Source organism: Ptychodera flava, chromosome 8, assembly GCF_041260155.1.
Source record: "Ptychodera flava strain L36383 chromosome 8, AS_Pfla_20210202, whole genome shotgun sequence".
Classification (NCBI taxonomy): Eukaryota; Metazoa; Hemichordata; class Enteropneusta; family Ptychoderidae; genus Ptychodera; species Ptychodera flava.
This window is the reverse complement of record NC_091935.1, coordinates 10735121-10752379: the sequence shown is the minus strand read 5'-3', so window position 1 is coordinate 10752379 and position 17259 is coordinate 10735121. Positions and strand designations below refer to the sequence as shown.

General features: G+C 39.0%; 1 protein-coding gene and 1 long non-coding RNA gene across 2 annotated transcripts in view; both read right to left on the bottom strand.

The window, feature by feature from the left end:
* The window catches only part of LOC139138454 (uncharacterized), a 35188-nt gene extending 20968 nt beyond the window's left edge, over positions 1–14220 (bottom strand). Inside the window, exon 1 of the mRNA XM_070706840.1 lies at positions 14025–14220. Within this exon, the coding sequence (XP_070562941.1) occupies positions 14025–14103 (79 nt within the window). The 5' untranslated portion in view covers positions 14104–14220. The remainder of the gene's footprint in view (positions 1–14024) is intronic.
* LOC139138456 (uncharacterized) lies at positions 1531–4880 on the bottom strand. The gene is made up of 3 exons (XR_011553612.1): positions 4693–4880; positions 2616–2690; positions 1531–2207 (listed from the first exon to the last, which is right to left on the bottom strand). It is a non-coding gene; the product is annotated as an uncharacterized lncRNA (long non-coding RNA).
* Positions 14221–17259: the final 3039 nt, after the last annotated feature.

Genomic DNA, 17259 nt, shown 5'->3' with positions numbered 1-17259 from the left:
CTATATGATTTATCAGTTCTTTTAATACTTTTAATATTGGCATCTCTGATCTTTTCGCTTTCCCTGAAGACCTGGTCAGTTCTCTTTGTCTTTTTAGCATTAGCATTTCTTTCCCTTTCATTTTGTCTGTACTCATCATCACACCGTCTTAATTTCTTTGACTCCCTATTTCTGTTGTTTTCAGTTTGTTTATATACATCATCACTTCTCTTTGTTTTCTTAGCAATTACATTCCTTTGTCTTTCAGTTTGTCTGTACTCATCATCACACCGTCTCAATTTCATTGATGTCCTGTTTCTCTTGTTTTCAGTTTGTTTATACACATCATCAGCTCTCATAGTTTTCTTAGCATTGACATCTCTTTGCCTTTCAGTTTGTCTGTACAGCTCATCAGTTCTCATAATTTTCTTAGCATTCATATCTCTTTGCCTTTCAGTTTGCCTGTATGCTGGATCAGCTCGTTTATTTTGCTTGGCTGTTAAATCTCTTGCTTTTCGCTTTGCCTAAACTCTATTTGTTCTCTCTTGGCAATCATGTCTCTCTGTTTCTCTATTTCTCTATAATTTACACAATGTTCATTTTGCGGCATAGAAGATTTCTCTGTTTGTACTGGTCCAAAACTGTTTACATTTATTGCTTGTGACAAATTTTGCTCTGTGCTTTGCAGAAAGTCATAGTGACCACTATCAATTTCTCCTTCAACACGGATTGCATGATACAAAAGATGTATACTTACAGAAGAATTACCAACAGTCTCTAATGGTTCACTTAAAGTGTCAAAATGAACTGCAATATTAATGTTATATGCAAGCGCTGCAGAATTTATTTCAAAGTCCCCTCCATAAGTTGCATTACCTGGTTCAGATCTGGACATATACTGCCTATAGTCATCTTGAGAGACAATATGCCATCTTTCATATTCACCTTTAATTGGATCCTCATATCTGTCCCAATGTTCAATTACATAGTCAACAGTATGTACTCTTATTGCATGATGATGATCTTGTGTTCCATAGAGTCCTAGACTTATAGCACGGAACAAGCAATTACCATCACCTTCGACATTAACCTTTGTGTAACATCTGTGAGGAGTCTGCAACTGTCTTTTTCGTTGCATGTACAATTTACTTCTTTCATTTTTTGCTTTTATGCTCAGTTTTTTTACTCTCATTGTACTTTTATAGTAACGTTGTGTTATGGGTGTGCTTAATATTATAATAAGTTCTTACAGTCAATTCAAGCACTTGTATAGGAAGAAAAATTAATAATTTGACTGATGTTGCTTATTGGTTCCTTGATTTCTTCTGATGCTATGAAAAGTGAAACCTTAAAAGTTGAAGTATTGATGAAAGAATGATTGTGTTTGTTGAGATTGTAGACTATGAATGTGTTATTGCTTGTCAATATTGTGCAGTTTAGACGTTGAACCCTTTCACTACAAAATTTAGGTCCAACTTTATTGGGGAAGCTGGACCTAGACAGAAAAAAGCAGTTAAAAGGGTTGTCAGTTATAAGTAGACAATGATAGAATGTGGTATGACTGTTCTTGTTTATTATGAAGTAAATGAATGCCAATTTTCAGAAATTGTAGAGAAATGTCAGTCTTCCTTATATATTCAGTACGCTGAAGTAATTCTATTTGATTGCAAATAATCTGCCTGTAAACAATACTCTTGTTTCCTATCAGGAAGTAAATGATAGAGCACTAACTTGTGTGCTGTTAAATATCACGGTATAATTTCACAATGTACACTGAGGAAGACAAAGACAAAACTTTACTGCCTTATTTTTTTTCTTCTGCAAGTTAATACTGAATATTATCAATGTCAAATCAGTTGTGATCTAAATGCGAAATTAACCACAACAGTGTTTGCTCAAAGTACTATCAGCAATGTTGTAACCAATGCTTGTTGACTATCAATTTGTGATCTTGAACGCGCCTCTACAGGCAGTCTGTACCTCCTATGGGCAACTGTGCCTCAACTGGGCAGTCTGTGCCTCTTATAGGCAAGTGATTGTGTTGTACCCCTTTGGGCAAGTTATTGTTTGCGCCTCCTATGGGCAAATGATTATTGCGCCTCCTATGGGCAAGTTATTATTGCGCCCTTCCTATGGGCAAGTTATTATTGCGCCTCCTGTGGGCAAGTTATTGCTGTGCCTCCTATGGGCGAGTGAATTTCACCACGTATATGGCCTCCTGGTATAATCTGTTAAAGAAACAAAAAATCAAGTAAGACATCCATTGCATCCTGTTAAATATACATATTTGTACCAGTGAAAAAAATTGGCAAAAAAGATGAATTTGATGTTTTACAACATGTAAAGAACTTATTCCATTTTTTTCATGGAAATTATTGACCAACAAGTTCATCATTGATGACACGACACCATTCCTACAAAGGCAAGTTTGCATGACATTGGTCCAGGTATGTCAGACATATCTTTGTGAATGGCCACAAAATATAACATAATGGCTGCCTGATGGCATTGATAGTATCAAAGAACAAATTGAAATCGGTTTGGGCATGTCTGAAATATCTACCTAGATGCCTGAATGCACACACAATGAAAAGCTGCATGGACTAACAAAGAATGGCAAAAGTGAATGAACTCACACAAAAAAATATGTGGATTTAATTGGAATGTCCTAATGAATGCCCTGTGGTGATGTAATCATCAATAGACCACTTCTGCAAATGAAAAAAAACATAACACCAAGGATTAAAATGACCACTGTCATAAATTTTGTTGACTCCATGAAGTGCCATATAATTTACTAGAACAGTGATACAACATTATCGAAAGCTCTGTTAACATTTCTCACACAACTTCCATGTCCAACAATCTCTTCAAATAGCTATCTTAATGTTTTTGATGTGTGTATGACATGTCATTTTGTTTTAATGAAATATAAGGGCAACACACGGATGTAAATCTCATCAAATTAAGTTTATCTTTTAGGACCCATTTAAACCTCATTAGTTCACTCATAGAGTATACTTTTCATGAATAATAAATGAATTCATGGTTTATCATCACTTTGTCCTGTGACATTTCATCACATTACCATTTTGTCCTCATAATGATTCATTCAACACTCAAAGCTGGATAAGAAAGGGCACTAAAATTAATCTGCATATTACTAAACTTGTGTATTTTTTTACAAGCTGTACTTTAGAAAATTGTCAAAATTTACAGGATGGAAAGTCAGGAAATCTCCACACTACACACACACACTAATTGATCAGTTCCTACCAGCCGACAGGCTTTATTGATCTATCAACAATTACAGTGGTGGCCTACTCACAGGATCTTGCAAGCAATATTTGTCTGGAAGTTATGAATATGATGAATAAATGTCATTTTTTCATTATACAAGCCTTCCCACCTATGGGGTGGACCATTTGATATCCTGGGGGGGGGGGTCTGGAAGATTTTTGGGGGCATTTTACATTCTTATTCGCTTTTGATGGTAACGCATTTTCCAAGCAAAGTCTTTGCCACTGAGTACCAACCATCGAAATTCAGTAGCTTGTCCCACATTATAGGAAACTAAAAAAGTATGTAAATGATCAGACATATTATTATGACGATATCATGAAAATATTACCTGAAACCCTTTCGGAGCACCACAACAGACCCTATACACAAACAATAATAGTAACTATTCATCATTGCTACCAGTGTACCTAGAATATCCATGTCCCCGCGACATCTACGAGAACGAAAACTATTGCCCAATCTAAAATCTCTAACCCTAATCTATGGCTTTGCCACGACAAAATTAGGTGCCACGACAAAATTAGCCTAACCAGCCTATGACTCTCGTCGATTGTCACAAAACAATCTTTACGTGGACTATTTTTATGAAATAGTAATAACATTGACACCAGTCAAGTTGTTATTCTTCGTGCAGGACCTCTCGTGTACGCTAAGGGATACGCTGTCGGGCCGGACCCACGTGGGTTTTGGAGACAGTGCAGCGTACACAGAAATCTACCCGACCTAGCTAGCTCTGCGTACCGTGCTGTGTGTTTCAGGTGTTACACGGCCCCACCACATCTAATGGATGAATTCTACAGAGGAGCCAGCGTAGCTGACATTGGCGCACGCCAAAAAAACATTTAATCACAGAACAGTGAAGCGTAAAGTAATGGATTCTTTCAATCATGCTACAGACTTTTTAAGGTTTGTGACAGAGGGCCTTGTCTGCCTTCTTACAATGAAGCAACTACAGCTGTCATCTCTGAACAGTCGACCCCAAGACTCACTTTATAATGAGCCAACAAACGTGCGCCAGAAAATCTCAAAAGCCGTTGCTCAAAAAATATGGGTCTAAATGAATACAAAGGATTTGGAAGACCTCATTAGACTAGATGAAAGATGTGATGATGTAGATGATAGTGGCTGAGGCCGTGTAACGCCCGAAACACACAGCAGGGTTCGCAGGGCAAGAGCCGACCGTACAAATCTATGCCATGAAAAAGTCAAGTTCGGAACTACAGCTCCCAGTCGCGATCGAGTCACAGTCGCGCTCCTTCTCAATTCTTTTGATGCATGTACCGTACTATTCACTTTCTCAACCGTAAACTCAAAGCGTCCAAGTCAAATCGTAGTATCGAACAAAGGTGCATACATCAAATCACGACATAGAATCAACACATCACACACAAATTACTTTGAATTACTTACCGACACCACACCGACAGTCCATCAAAATCACGCTTCAGAATTTGTACAGCAAAAAGCCGGATAAGCGTACTCACAGCACAGAAAGGCTGTGGAGACAAGCGAAGAACTATGTGCTCGTTATGATACGACGGTATAACTTGATTTACGCGACGATGGCGGGGAGACGAAATGTACAAGAACAGTAAGTGCAGTAAGACTGGCTTTATGCCGCTAGGGTTTGTGGGTAAAATGTATCCAGCTGTAGCCAACCTGGACAAGCACATTTCACAGCGCCCTCAAACAGTCGATTGTTTTCACTTGTCATACGCGGCGTAACAGAAAAATTAAAACTTTCATAACTTCATTAATATCCAAGCCACGCCCACCAAAACCTTTTCAGTTCTAGCCATTTGAATTCTGAAGATGTCTACCAAATTTGACTGAAATACGTTCAGCCGTTTTTGAGAAAAATGGACCAACAGACAGACAGACAGACACACAGACAGACAGACAGACATCGCTGCGATATATGCTCACGTGTTCACACGTGAGCAAATAAAACGATCTTTGTCTTTAAATCAATGCGCCAGTAAACAGGTCCAGCAGCGGGTTATGTCATCAAGTCTAAGGGTCATCACAAATGTGAGAGATCTAAAACATTAAATATGTTGTTTTTTATCAATTTTATTACCAAAAGCGCATGAAAATCTCTGATACTTTGAATCAGCCATCCTGCATATTTGTAACATTCATCAAAACCTCATTTCTGTTCCACACTCATTAAATAGTCCACAATGCAGGATTGGTGTACATTCCAAAACTACATATATGAAAGACCCCTAAAATCAATTAGTTAAAGGGGGGGTTAGAAATTTCCCAAAACTATCTAACTGCTGCTCCGTTTGGCTCCATTTTCGGAATCGGAACCTTGGAATTAGTCTGAATATCTCTACCAAATATCAATGCACTGAGTCTGTTCAGCGGTTTTTGACTTTTTGTCGTTTACGGAAAATGGACACTGTCCACCACCGGTTGAAACTAACCCTATATCACAACTTCCAGATGTGATAGTGACCTATGATCATTATGTTAAAAAATACCGCCAATGGCGCTTGGACATTATGACCGCCTAGTATTATCGGCATTTATCAACAACCACACTCACTGTGAATTAGACAGACCACAAAGTCAATGAGCAACATATAGCTGAAAGACTATTTTTCACATTGCGATTTTAAGCTCATTTTTATGAGAAAAGAGACATGTATATGTATATGGAGAAAAAGCAGAAGACATATTTGTAAATTGTTTGTTAAGTGACAATCATATATGCATCTCTTGAAATTTTGTGGTTATAAGGTATAACAGTAGTGTAAGAATAATGAGGTATGAATAAGTTAGTAAAGCTAAGTTGACAGTAATTAAGATTACAAAATTATACACTAAGCTGGGGAAATCTGATTGAAATAAATGTTGAAAAGTAGCAAAGTCATGGTCATCTTTTGTCTAATACCTTGTGTAAGTTCATGAACTTTACATAAATCTTGCTATAGATTTGTTGCTAATGGGCAATAACTGTGTTTCAGATCATTTGAGAGCAATCTATCCATGACAGGTTAAATTGTAATATACTTCTATTTAAAGGAGAGAAACTTCTCAAATAATTTTTTCCCTGTAATTTGCTGTGAGAACACATGGACAGATGCTCAGGACTCTATGCTGGTGCTACCTTGATAACTAACCTACAACTTGTAACGTCATGTCTAACCTGTTCACCCCAATTTCCTGTAGACAGGTCCACACTCTCCATTGATAACAATGGGTTTGGGCCATACCATTGTAGTGAAAGACTGTAACATGTGAGGTTGTGGATACTTAATCTCTGGAATGTCAAAGTCTGTATATTGACTCAAGGATGTTTACTTAACAAATGCCTAGGGTCATCTCAAAAGTGAGAATCTAAACTATGAAATATGTTTTTTTTAATGCTTTTGATGCCCAAAAGACCATAGAAATCTCTTATACTTCGAATCAGCCATCCTGCATATTTCTAACATTCATCAAAACCTCATTTCTGTTCAACAACTCATAAAACAGTCCACAATGCAGGATTGGTGTACATTCCAAAACTACATATATGAAAGACCCCTAAAATCAATTAGATAAAAGGGGGGTTAGAAATTTCCCAAAACTATCTAACCGGCACTCCGTTTGGCTCCATTTTTCGAATTGGAACCTTGGAACCAGTCTATGTATCGGTACCAAATATCAACGCAGTCTGTTCAGCAGTTTTTGACTTTTTGTCGTTTACGGAAATGAACGACATCAAACACCGGTTGAAACCACCTCTATATCACAACTTCCGGTTGTGATAAAAATTACCCAGGGTACTGCCGAAAATATGGCAATTGGTGCCCCTTAAACTTTCTGCTGAAATTATATATCGCGGTTCCGGTATCATTAAATGTTTCTCCTTTCGACCTTCTTAGGCACATTTCGTTTATCCAATATGCAGCAGAGTGAGGATATGCGACATCCATACATAAACAATACTATTTTTAGAGCGTTTACAGAAATAACTTTCACGGCCTAGACTGGCAAGATCAGCACCATGCTATCAGGAGCGAGCGTGTAACACCAGATCGCGAAGTTTTAGGCTGTTGCTGCTATAGCAACCGCCACGTGACCAAACATTGTGAAAAGGGGTTCGCCACAGACAAGGAAGCTGATGTAAAATAAATCGGTCCCTAAGCTGAAAGTTGCTGACGATCATCGATTGAAAGGGACGGCGTTAACGGCAGTAAACAGGATATTACTTACGAGTTGTCTGACCTTTCCGCGAAACTGAGAGCAAAATCGATAAGAATACGGGTACGTTTACTGTGACGGTCCGATGTACCATGTTGTCGTCGTGCCGATTATAAAAGCTTCGCTTTCCGGTAGTCTGACTGTACGAACCATACGGCAATACGAAAGATGATATGTATCAAAGTAGATTGGCTGGGAAATGGCCCTTGGGTCTTTGAATAAATAAACATTGCTGGAGCAGTTCCAAATTTGAATACTGACAAAATATGCGATTCCGTAAGGAACGCCGTACCCTGCGTTCCTGTGCAGGTACTCTTCAGAGTGACGTGTGTATAGGGACCGTCTCACCGTAAATTCGCCATGTGACGAGAAACGGGGATCGGTGACTCGTAAGAGTTCACTCGGCTCGACTACACACGTAAATCTTTCTGTGTTTGACATTTCTGTGCCTTGGCAACCGATGTCCCTCAGAAATGAAGAAGTCGGTAATGCCATCCATTTAAGATGGAAGGTGTCGAAGGGGAGAGCTGAAGAGACTGTGATGACTTTACGGTCCTGTTTAGCTTGAAAATTCAATTTAGTTCATCTCGATATGATGAATTTATAAACGATGACATAAAAGGGAAACAAGATTTGTTATGGCCCTTCCATGGTATTGGGGACAAGTACAGGATGTGTGTAGAAGAGGTCATGCTATGACGCAAGAGGTGACCGAAACGAACTAAGCCATGGGAACCTCTCCGTCACATCGAATGACGTAAATTATCCTGTACTTTTTTTCCAACACGGCTCATTTGATAACTAATGTCTGCCGGATTAACATTTACCAAGACACATCGCCAAATCTTGCAAGATGTGGGTAGTGACGTCATGTCGTTGTCAGAGAAGATTTAGACAGTAGAACAGTGATGCTTTTCTCTTCCTTATTTCTTCAAGATCGCTGTGCGTTTTCCACTTAAACCTGTCTGTCTGCCCTTCTACCTGTATGTCTATCGGTAGCGTTGTCCTTTTATATGTCGGTCAGTCTGTTTGTCAGGCTCTGTCCCTTTGCCCATGTGTACAGCTCTCTCTCTCTCTCTCTCTCTCTCTCTCTCTCTCTCTCTCTCTCTCTCTCTCTGGCTACGCAGATAACTCACGGGCGATGAGGAGTGATGGAAGTATTTTATCAATATTTATGAAACGTGAAATATTTCTAGACGGCCCATTCATAGTGATTTTGAGACAGTACAGATGTTTTCAAATGACTTCTGCTGCAACAACCGTGCAGAACGGTGCATTATGGTGTTAGTATATCAGTGATTGCAAATGACCTTTAACTTTTGGGACTAGGAACATATTATGGGAAACAAGCAAAGATTCCACGGCGTGCGGGAGTATTCGCGTGAGGAAGCTGTCCGCCTTCCCTTTAGGTAGTCTATTATAGACATCATTACTAAACGAGTCGAGAAATTCTGAACGTCACTAAGCTAGTTCGCCATCGAGCTTTCTTCAATTCTTAAGGCATTCACGCGGTGTCAAATACAATTATTAATATCAATAAATAACAATTATAAAATACCGAATTCGCCTGTGCCAAGTTTATCTGTTTGCATGTCTCTCGGTATTTGTCTCTCAGTCCGTATGTCTGCCTTTGTCTCCATGTGTGTCTGTCCGTCCACCTGTCTCATCACCTACAGATACAAAGCACGTTTACTTTGTTCCCTTGATGATAAATTTCTATACAGAGAATTTACTTATGGTTCTACTCAGGTCAAGGTCAAATGTATTCTCGTTATACACATATCTGTATTTTTTTTCATTTCGCCTTTTATTTTTACAAACAAAATCGCCATTATAAATCTATTAGTTTCGGAGGATCGTAGATGTGTTCAGACGTTGCCAAATCTGTTTTTAGTTTTATACGTTGTGTCAAGTCAAGTGTGAGTATATACGTGAACTACTCTATGAGAGCGAGCAGTTTATAAAAATACTTGCCGTGTCGTTTGTTTGTGTACGTATATATACTAATATATACATACATGTATACATGTACGTATACACACGCGCACACACACAAACAAACAGAAATTGGCGCATTGTCAAGGTGAATATCCGTTGCTATGCAACAATAAGGTTGAATGTAAAGTTGAAAGCTTTGTGGCACCTAGGAGGATGTAGATCAGAACGTTGTCATGACAGAAATCTCAAGTACGCCATTTTTTCTGTCCTGTAAACCGAAAGTTCCAGACTATAATGTTTCTCTTGTGCGCTAATAACATGAAGGGTGTAACGCTCTCTAGTCAATGGACTTAATATGACCCGAAGGACTGTGGGACGAATTTTCTATTACGAGTTAAACGCCTTTGTCAGGCCGGCGCACTGTCGACTGGATTTTTTTCTAGAAACTTCCTCCTAAAATTAACGGTTATAAAGGACACCTATTGCTTGGACCGTAAAGCACGGAGATGCTATCGGCCTCCGTGCAATAAGTGTATTACACCTTGACTCGAATAGGCTAGGATCTATTTCAAGTAAACGAAAATTAAAATGTATATGAAATTTTATTCTGTTGTATTTGCACGGCTGACCCGGACGAATTTGTCATTTAGGTCATTGACTGTCGATCAAGCGACTGATCAATTGCCGTATTGTTACTCTGTGAGCCTTTCTGAGAGCAGGGTCCGTTAAAATGACAATAGCCTTTGTAGAGTAGCAGCACAGACCGTAAAATTGGCATCATTCTCCCTCCCAAAGTCACCTGAGAACTGTTTGTCGGCGCTGCTAGACGTCCAAGCTATCAACAAACCGCCTCGGCCCTGAAATACCGGAGTGTCAATATTTGACTGACGATATTTATTAATCGTGTTTGCGCATATTTATCGAAGGCTACAGGTTACCAGGAACTGAACACTTATGTACGTCAACAATCAGTTGAGTCAGTTGTACAGAGAATGATTTGCTTTGAAACATTTTTGAAGTTGGCCTTAAGGTAGTGACTCGGGTTCCTTTGTAAATTTTAGCGATTTTGTGATTATTTCATATTCTGAACCCTGAAATATGATCTTTTTATTAGAGAAAACTGTGAGATAACATTGTACTGGAAAATGTCTTAAATTTTAGTGAAAACACGGCCTTCTAACCACTGCGCGAGTTATTATTTCTTTTTGTTTTAACGGTCCGGATTACTGTCAGCGTTATCGTTATACCTTGAGGAGATTATGTAAATTTTTACGCACCATGTTGCGCATGCGCGCACATCTTCATAAGAGACGCTATCCAACATGGCTGATGACTGCCGGCAGTATAGATATGGCAGTATAAGCAGTGTAGAAAACGCAAACGGGGGCCGAAGAAGCAAAATGGAAAGCTGATGGACGCGATGTTGTGTGTTAGCCGCTACAGCTAACACACAGCATCGTACACAGGGCTAGCGAGAGAGTTGCCGACATCGACGGTTATTTACGAAAAGTGAATAAAAGACTGGCATTTTTGGAAGCGATCGAGTAGCTGAGGTAGGCAGGGATACGACTTGGGCCCAAGAACGCTGAATTTCGACAGTAATTTGGCTTTTTACGTCAAGTCCCAAAATGGATTTGAAGTCACCGACCCTACGTACGGGTCTTTGCAGGGTTGTGGTGAGCGAGGCGATTAGCTGTAGCGGAACACATAGCATCGTACCACAGGCGTGCTGTTTTCTGGGTAGTTTCTATAAGTGTAGTTTATTCTACGTTTCGACGTTCTCTTCCGTAGCCTAATCACCAAGGTAAGAAACAGAATTATCTGGCCTGCCAAGAAAACTGCACGTTCTAGTCGAAAAATAAACACAAATCCTTCATTGAGTTACCTAGTTAGATGCGGAAGGATCTCGGCTGTCCAAAAAACACACTCATGTCACGATAAAATGAAAACTTTCGAAGAAATCTGCCGCGTTTTGACAACATCGGCGTTTCTGATGGCCACCGGACGGTGTCTGCACATATAGAAAGTGGTGCATCTCAGTCTGATGCCGTTGATGGCGTTGCTCACGGACCAATCAGCGATGCGGACGGCGTACAATTATGATAATGAGTTGCGTTATTACAACGTTGGACGCCAGAAATGCCTAGTTTGTCAAAACACGGCAGATTTCTCCTAAAGTTGTCATTTTATCGTGACATGAGAGTGTTTTTTGGACAGTCGAGAGCCTTCCGCGTCGAAAGAGGTAACTGACTGTAGGATTCGTGTTTATTTTTCGACTAGAACGGGCAGTTTTCTTGGCAGACCGGATAATTCTGTTTCTTACCTTGGTGATTAGGCTACGGAAGAGAACGTCGAAACGTAGAATAAACTACACTTATAGAAACTACCCAGAAAACGTACGCCTGTGCATCGTACGCCGGGCTATAGATTACACTGCCGTCCAAAGAGAATCTATTTAATCTTCACTGGAAAATATGGTTCTATAACAGCAGCCCATATCTTGGACTGTCTTGGACTTAGTTTGTCCATGGATGTAGGAAGCATGGTTTGTCCAATTTGTCAACCCGACACTGTTATGTCGGTCGGTCGGCACAGCAACGTACGCGAAACGTCGCTTCACGATCGTTGCCTGTCAATTTCTATCTGTGGTCAAGAGAGTGTCGCTGGGTGTCGCGATATGTCGCCGTTTCAATTTTACAATGAGTGAATCTGTCGAGTATCGCCTCAGTCGTTTATTTAAGTCATGAAGAATCGCTTTTACGTGTAACTGAAGTTGATTTTGGTTTCATACCCGAGGCCATAATAGTACATGTCACAGTGGAAAGCGAAATAGGGCACGAAAACCCGGTCATTTTTTATGGTGAGCAAAAGGACTGCAGCAGATCACATGTGAAAACCACAAAAACAAGTGCGACTTTCCCGCATTCCTTGAACTTCTCAACTACAGAATTTTTTAGAGCATCGAGAGTTGGTCGTCTCATCTCCGAAAGCAAGCAAGCAAGCAAGTGACGTCTTGTACTATAGGCACAAAAATCGGCACTAAAATGAACTGGGCAACCATTTCACACTTGGTACGTGCATAAATTACGGGCTGTGAGACCGGAAGTCGAGCGCTAGCGAGAGAGCGAGCGCGCGTCGTCGGCAGAACGCAGAGTCCTGTAAACCATTCCGGCTGTATGATTTTTTTAAACTTTTCTCGTCTTGTAACCAGACTCTAACCGTTACCAAACAGTGTACAGTTAATATAATTATAAGCTAGATACGTATTTGACAAACAGATTATGCCCTGAATTATCTCTCTAGTGTTTATCGTGTAAATAGTACCCACCGCTGACGCTGACCAGCCTCACGTTTCTACGCACAATTTTCATCATTTTTAGGCGAACTAATGTTTAGGACTTGTCAGAAATTCTCTAACCTGATGCCCAATATTTAACCTAGACCCAGATCGAATAATTGTTTTTGAAACGCACAAAAATCCGACTTTTTTCGGCGATTTTGTGTGAAAAATGGGACGTTTACACAAATCGTCGATTTTCTCAGTTCCGATTTTTGCTATGTATGCGCACCTTCAAATGAGTGTAAGTCGGCGACGCGTGGGCGGATTTCCCCGATTTTTCGCATGCTAACACTTCATGAATAGACCTGAAAAACCGTGTCTTAGATTTTTGATAAACCCCCCTGAAGTGACGATAACTTGACAAACGTGAACAAAAGCCGATAATTTATGCGAAAATCCGACAGTTCACACTTCGAAGGCTCACTGTGCAGAAACAAAAGCGAATTTCAAAAATCCAAAACACGGTTTTTCCCCTGTATATCCAGCTGTCTAGTGCCGTTAATAGATCACTTAGGGGTGCTGCCAATTCTTACTTATACTCTTTTAAGTGAAAAAATTCAAAATCACATGTTTTTGACTTAAACAAACATACCAATGCATGTTTTGACAACTAAACAAAATTTTTACCTTCTTCAAATATAGACCTATTAGAAAATGTACCACATGTTGGGTGTGAGACCCTGTTTTCTATGTGAAACTTTTGATTGAAAATATGTGTCAACCAAACTGAGTCACTACCTTAAAACGTGTGCGTAATGGAACTCCACAGTCCGAGGAATGTACCACATGTGGTGCACTTTCGTCCGAAGTGAAGCCAACGCCAGAATTAAATTAGACCAAGTTCTCGAGTTTCATCAAGAAGGAACAGTGAAAAGTATTACTGGGGTCTGGTCTGATTAAATAAAGTCCCATAAATGGCAAACTAAATCGCATAGAAAGTTTTGACACTTTCAACCGATTCATTGCCATGCTTGTTCATTTGACTCTTTGATCAGATTTAACACGTCCAGCCATGGTCTTTGCATGTTTGATTAGGATATTAACGTTATACTTTATCAATCTATCTGTCCTTGAACGGTGATACGGACCACGGCTGGACTTCTACTCAAAGTATGTAAACTGTTCTTCACAGTAGAACCATGTCTGCTTACGTGAAACCCAATTATTTCTATGTATCGAAAACAAATCAACTATTCTCTCCACTCCTGTCTTAGTTTGGTGTATTATTTTGATTATTCTGAAATCACAAGGAAACAAAGTCACTTACACGTCGACTGAACATCTTGTAAGGCAGCTTGCAGCGTAAACAGGAATACAATCTTCACGTGGATTGAAAAATCACCCATTTTAGCTTTGTAGTGAATGTTCACAGGATCAGCAAGACGCTGACAGTCTTTGCAAGTAGCAGCCTGCGTGTCTGAACTTCGTCAGGTGATTTCTGGAACTGTTCCAAAACAACATCATATAAAACGTGATTCCAGATCTGATTTTGCAAACTTCACGACCATAATGCTCTACGTTTCCGGCTCTGGTCATTTCGCTGGCAAGGGTTCGTCTCAAGTACTCGCCGAAGTCGGAAAATTTGCAAATTAGTCCACGGGGAAAATAATCCAAATGGAATGACTGGAGTTTTAGACTCCAATTAGCAACTGAAGTTACTTGATCACCATATGGACGGACTGTATGTGTGGAGGGACTGTGATAAAAAACCATGTTTACTTACCTAATATGTCAACAGCACCTTTCAGTTTGGCGGCGCACTTTTGCCTTGCCCTAGCAGTGAAAACAAACGATTTGCTTCTACGAATATTGGTGAATTCGTTTGACAATGACAAATTCAAATCTATGCTTTATTTATTCTTGGCATTGTTTACTTCCGCAAACACATTCTAGGTGAACCTCGTTTCTGAGTCATCACTGAGAAATTACTGTCAATATACGACAGTATTACACAAAGAAAAATGTAAATACGTCGATGACTGATTTTGATCTGTAACTCAAAGAGATGGTCTCTAACTATGCTGACATTTTTAAACATGTAAATCACTGTAAATATTGCTGTTGACTATTATCTGACAATGTCGAGTTAGAGCTTTTCTCCTCTAACTTTCGTGTAGCGTATAACGTCAAGTAAAGAGTAAGTAACTGAAGTGCAGACCTTGCAAGAAGTCACTTAGGGAGCGTTCAGTTATTATGGCCGGGGGTGGGCCGGCAAATTCTTCCTGCACATCAGTCAAAATAAGTGAACCCCCCTACCCATTGTACCAAAAAATTGATGACCCCTCCCTTTCAAGATGACAAAAATTTCATGACCCCCCCCCCCCCCCCCCACATTGCTTGAGTAAAGCTGCACACACAAACACCTCGGGGGTATGGAGCAATAGAATCCCCCCAAAAAAGAGCTTAGATTTTTTCAAATGACCTTCCTTACAAAACTCAAAAGGTGTTAATGCTCAGATTTCCCTTCTGACTTGCTATAATTTTGAAATTACCCCTCAAAGGGGTTGGACAGAAATTACTGGTGGATCGCAATATTTTTGCGCAAGCGTGTGTGTACAAAATTTTGATATTTGGATTTAATTAAAAATCAGCTGTTGATAATGTTGATTCACCATACATGGTATACATATATTTTCTCATACATGTATGAGAAATCTATGTAATACTTTTTCAATGCAAAACTATATCTGTGCATTTATAGATATTTGATAATTTACAACAATATACTTAAATGAAATAGGGTTGTTACAACTGGCATGCGGACAAAAAGTTTGACCTTAGAATTTCACCAAAAATGTTCATCCACTATACATGGGAGTCAATGATAAAATTGTGAATAATTTTTTTCCAATGAAAAACTTGGTATACTTGTGCATATACAGATGTTCAATAATTAACATTATTTTACTTGATTAGAATATGATGGTTAAAGGTGCATATTATGTGTACAAGAAATCTGATTATGGAACTTCACTGAAAATGTTCATCCACTATACATGGGAGTCTATGAGGAAAGTATGAATAAATTTTTTCCAATACAAAAATAGGTAAACCCATGTATTTATGTACTCTCGATTATTGATATCAATGTACTTGATTAGATTAGGGTGGTAACAAATGGATGTGTTCGCCAGAAATTGGATTTGGAAATATACAAAAATGTAGTTTCACTGTACATGGGAGTCTATGAGGAAAATGAATAATTTTTTTCCAATACAAAACTATCAAAATCTGTGTATTTATAGATATTTGATCATTCATTTTAAAATCTAAGTTAGCCTAGGATGGTTAAATGTTGATATGTGTGCAAGAAATTGGATTTTGAAATTTCACCGAAATGCTGATTCACTATACATTGAGTCTATGAGAAAACTAAGAATAATTTTTTTTAAATGCTAAACTAAATTAATTTGTGCCTTTATAGGTGTTTGATAATTGATACAAATGTACTTGATTCAAATAGGGTATTTAAAAGTTCAGATGTGGACAACAATTATGATATTGAAATTTCACCTAAAAGTATTATTTAACTTTTCATGGTACTAGTAGTCTCAGTACAAGTAACTGTTAAATAATTTCCCTGACAAAACTTGCTATATCTCTAATATGTAAGTAATAGGAATTGTTCATTGCCCTCAGTTCAGTGAGCTTGATTTACAATAAGACAAGCCTCAGAGTTGTCAAGTCAAGATGTTCATGTGACAGATAATTATACTTTTGTTCAGATTTACAGGTGAATAACTTCAGAGAATGAAATCATGCAACGAATCATTTTTATCTCCCAGAATATTTCTGAACACTGAAACTGCTTTTTGACGGGACGGATACTTATGAAAATTAAGTGACCCCCCCCCCCTCTGAGCTGTTTGAAAAATACATGACCCCCCCCCCCTTTGCAGTTTTCAAATTTGAGGTGACACCCCCCCCCCTGGATTTTGCCGGCCCACCCCCGGCCATAATAACTGAACGCTCCCTTAGGGGTCAACTCAAACAACTTGAAAGTCGATGCAACCGACTTTAATTCGCGAACCCTTATCTGCATTCTCGTTTTGTTCATTTCTTCGAATCCTTTAATGTTGTTGTTGTTGTTGTTATTGTTGTTGTTGTTGTTGTTGTTATTATTATTGTTGTTGTTGTTGTTGTTGTTGTTGTTGTTGTTAATGACGACGACGACGACGACGACGACGATGATGATGATGATGATGATAACTTGAGTCATATCGTATTTAACATTTCTCATAATTATTCCCACCCTGTAAAACTTTAAGACAGTTCTAATAATGAAGTATAACTGATCTCCAATTCAAGCGAGTCACTTGAGTGCCAGTAGCTGTAACTTCTGATGATTTTTCACCGTTTTTGTTTGTATGCCAACTGCAAGTTCTTATCCCCAAAGTATTTTGCAAAACCCACTATTAAACTAGTAAACACGGTCTCCACATGTGTAAAATGCGCTATTATTGTTTACCTTTGAATTTCTAATCCGGGCCTTCACTTGTCAA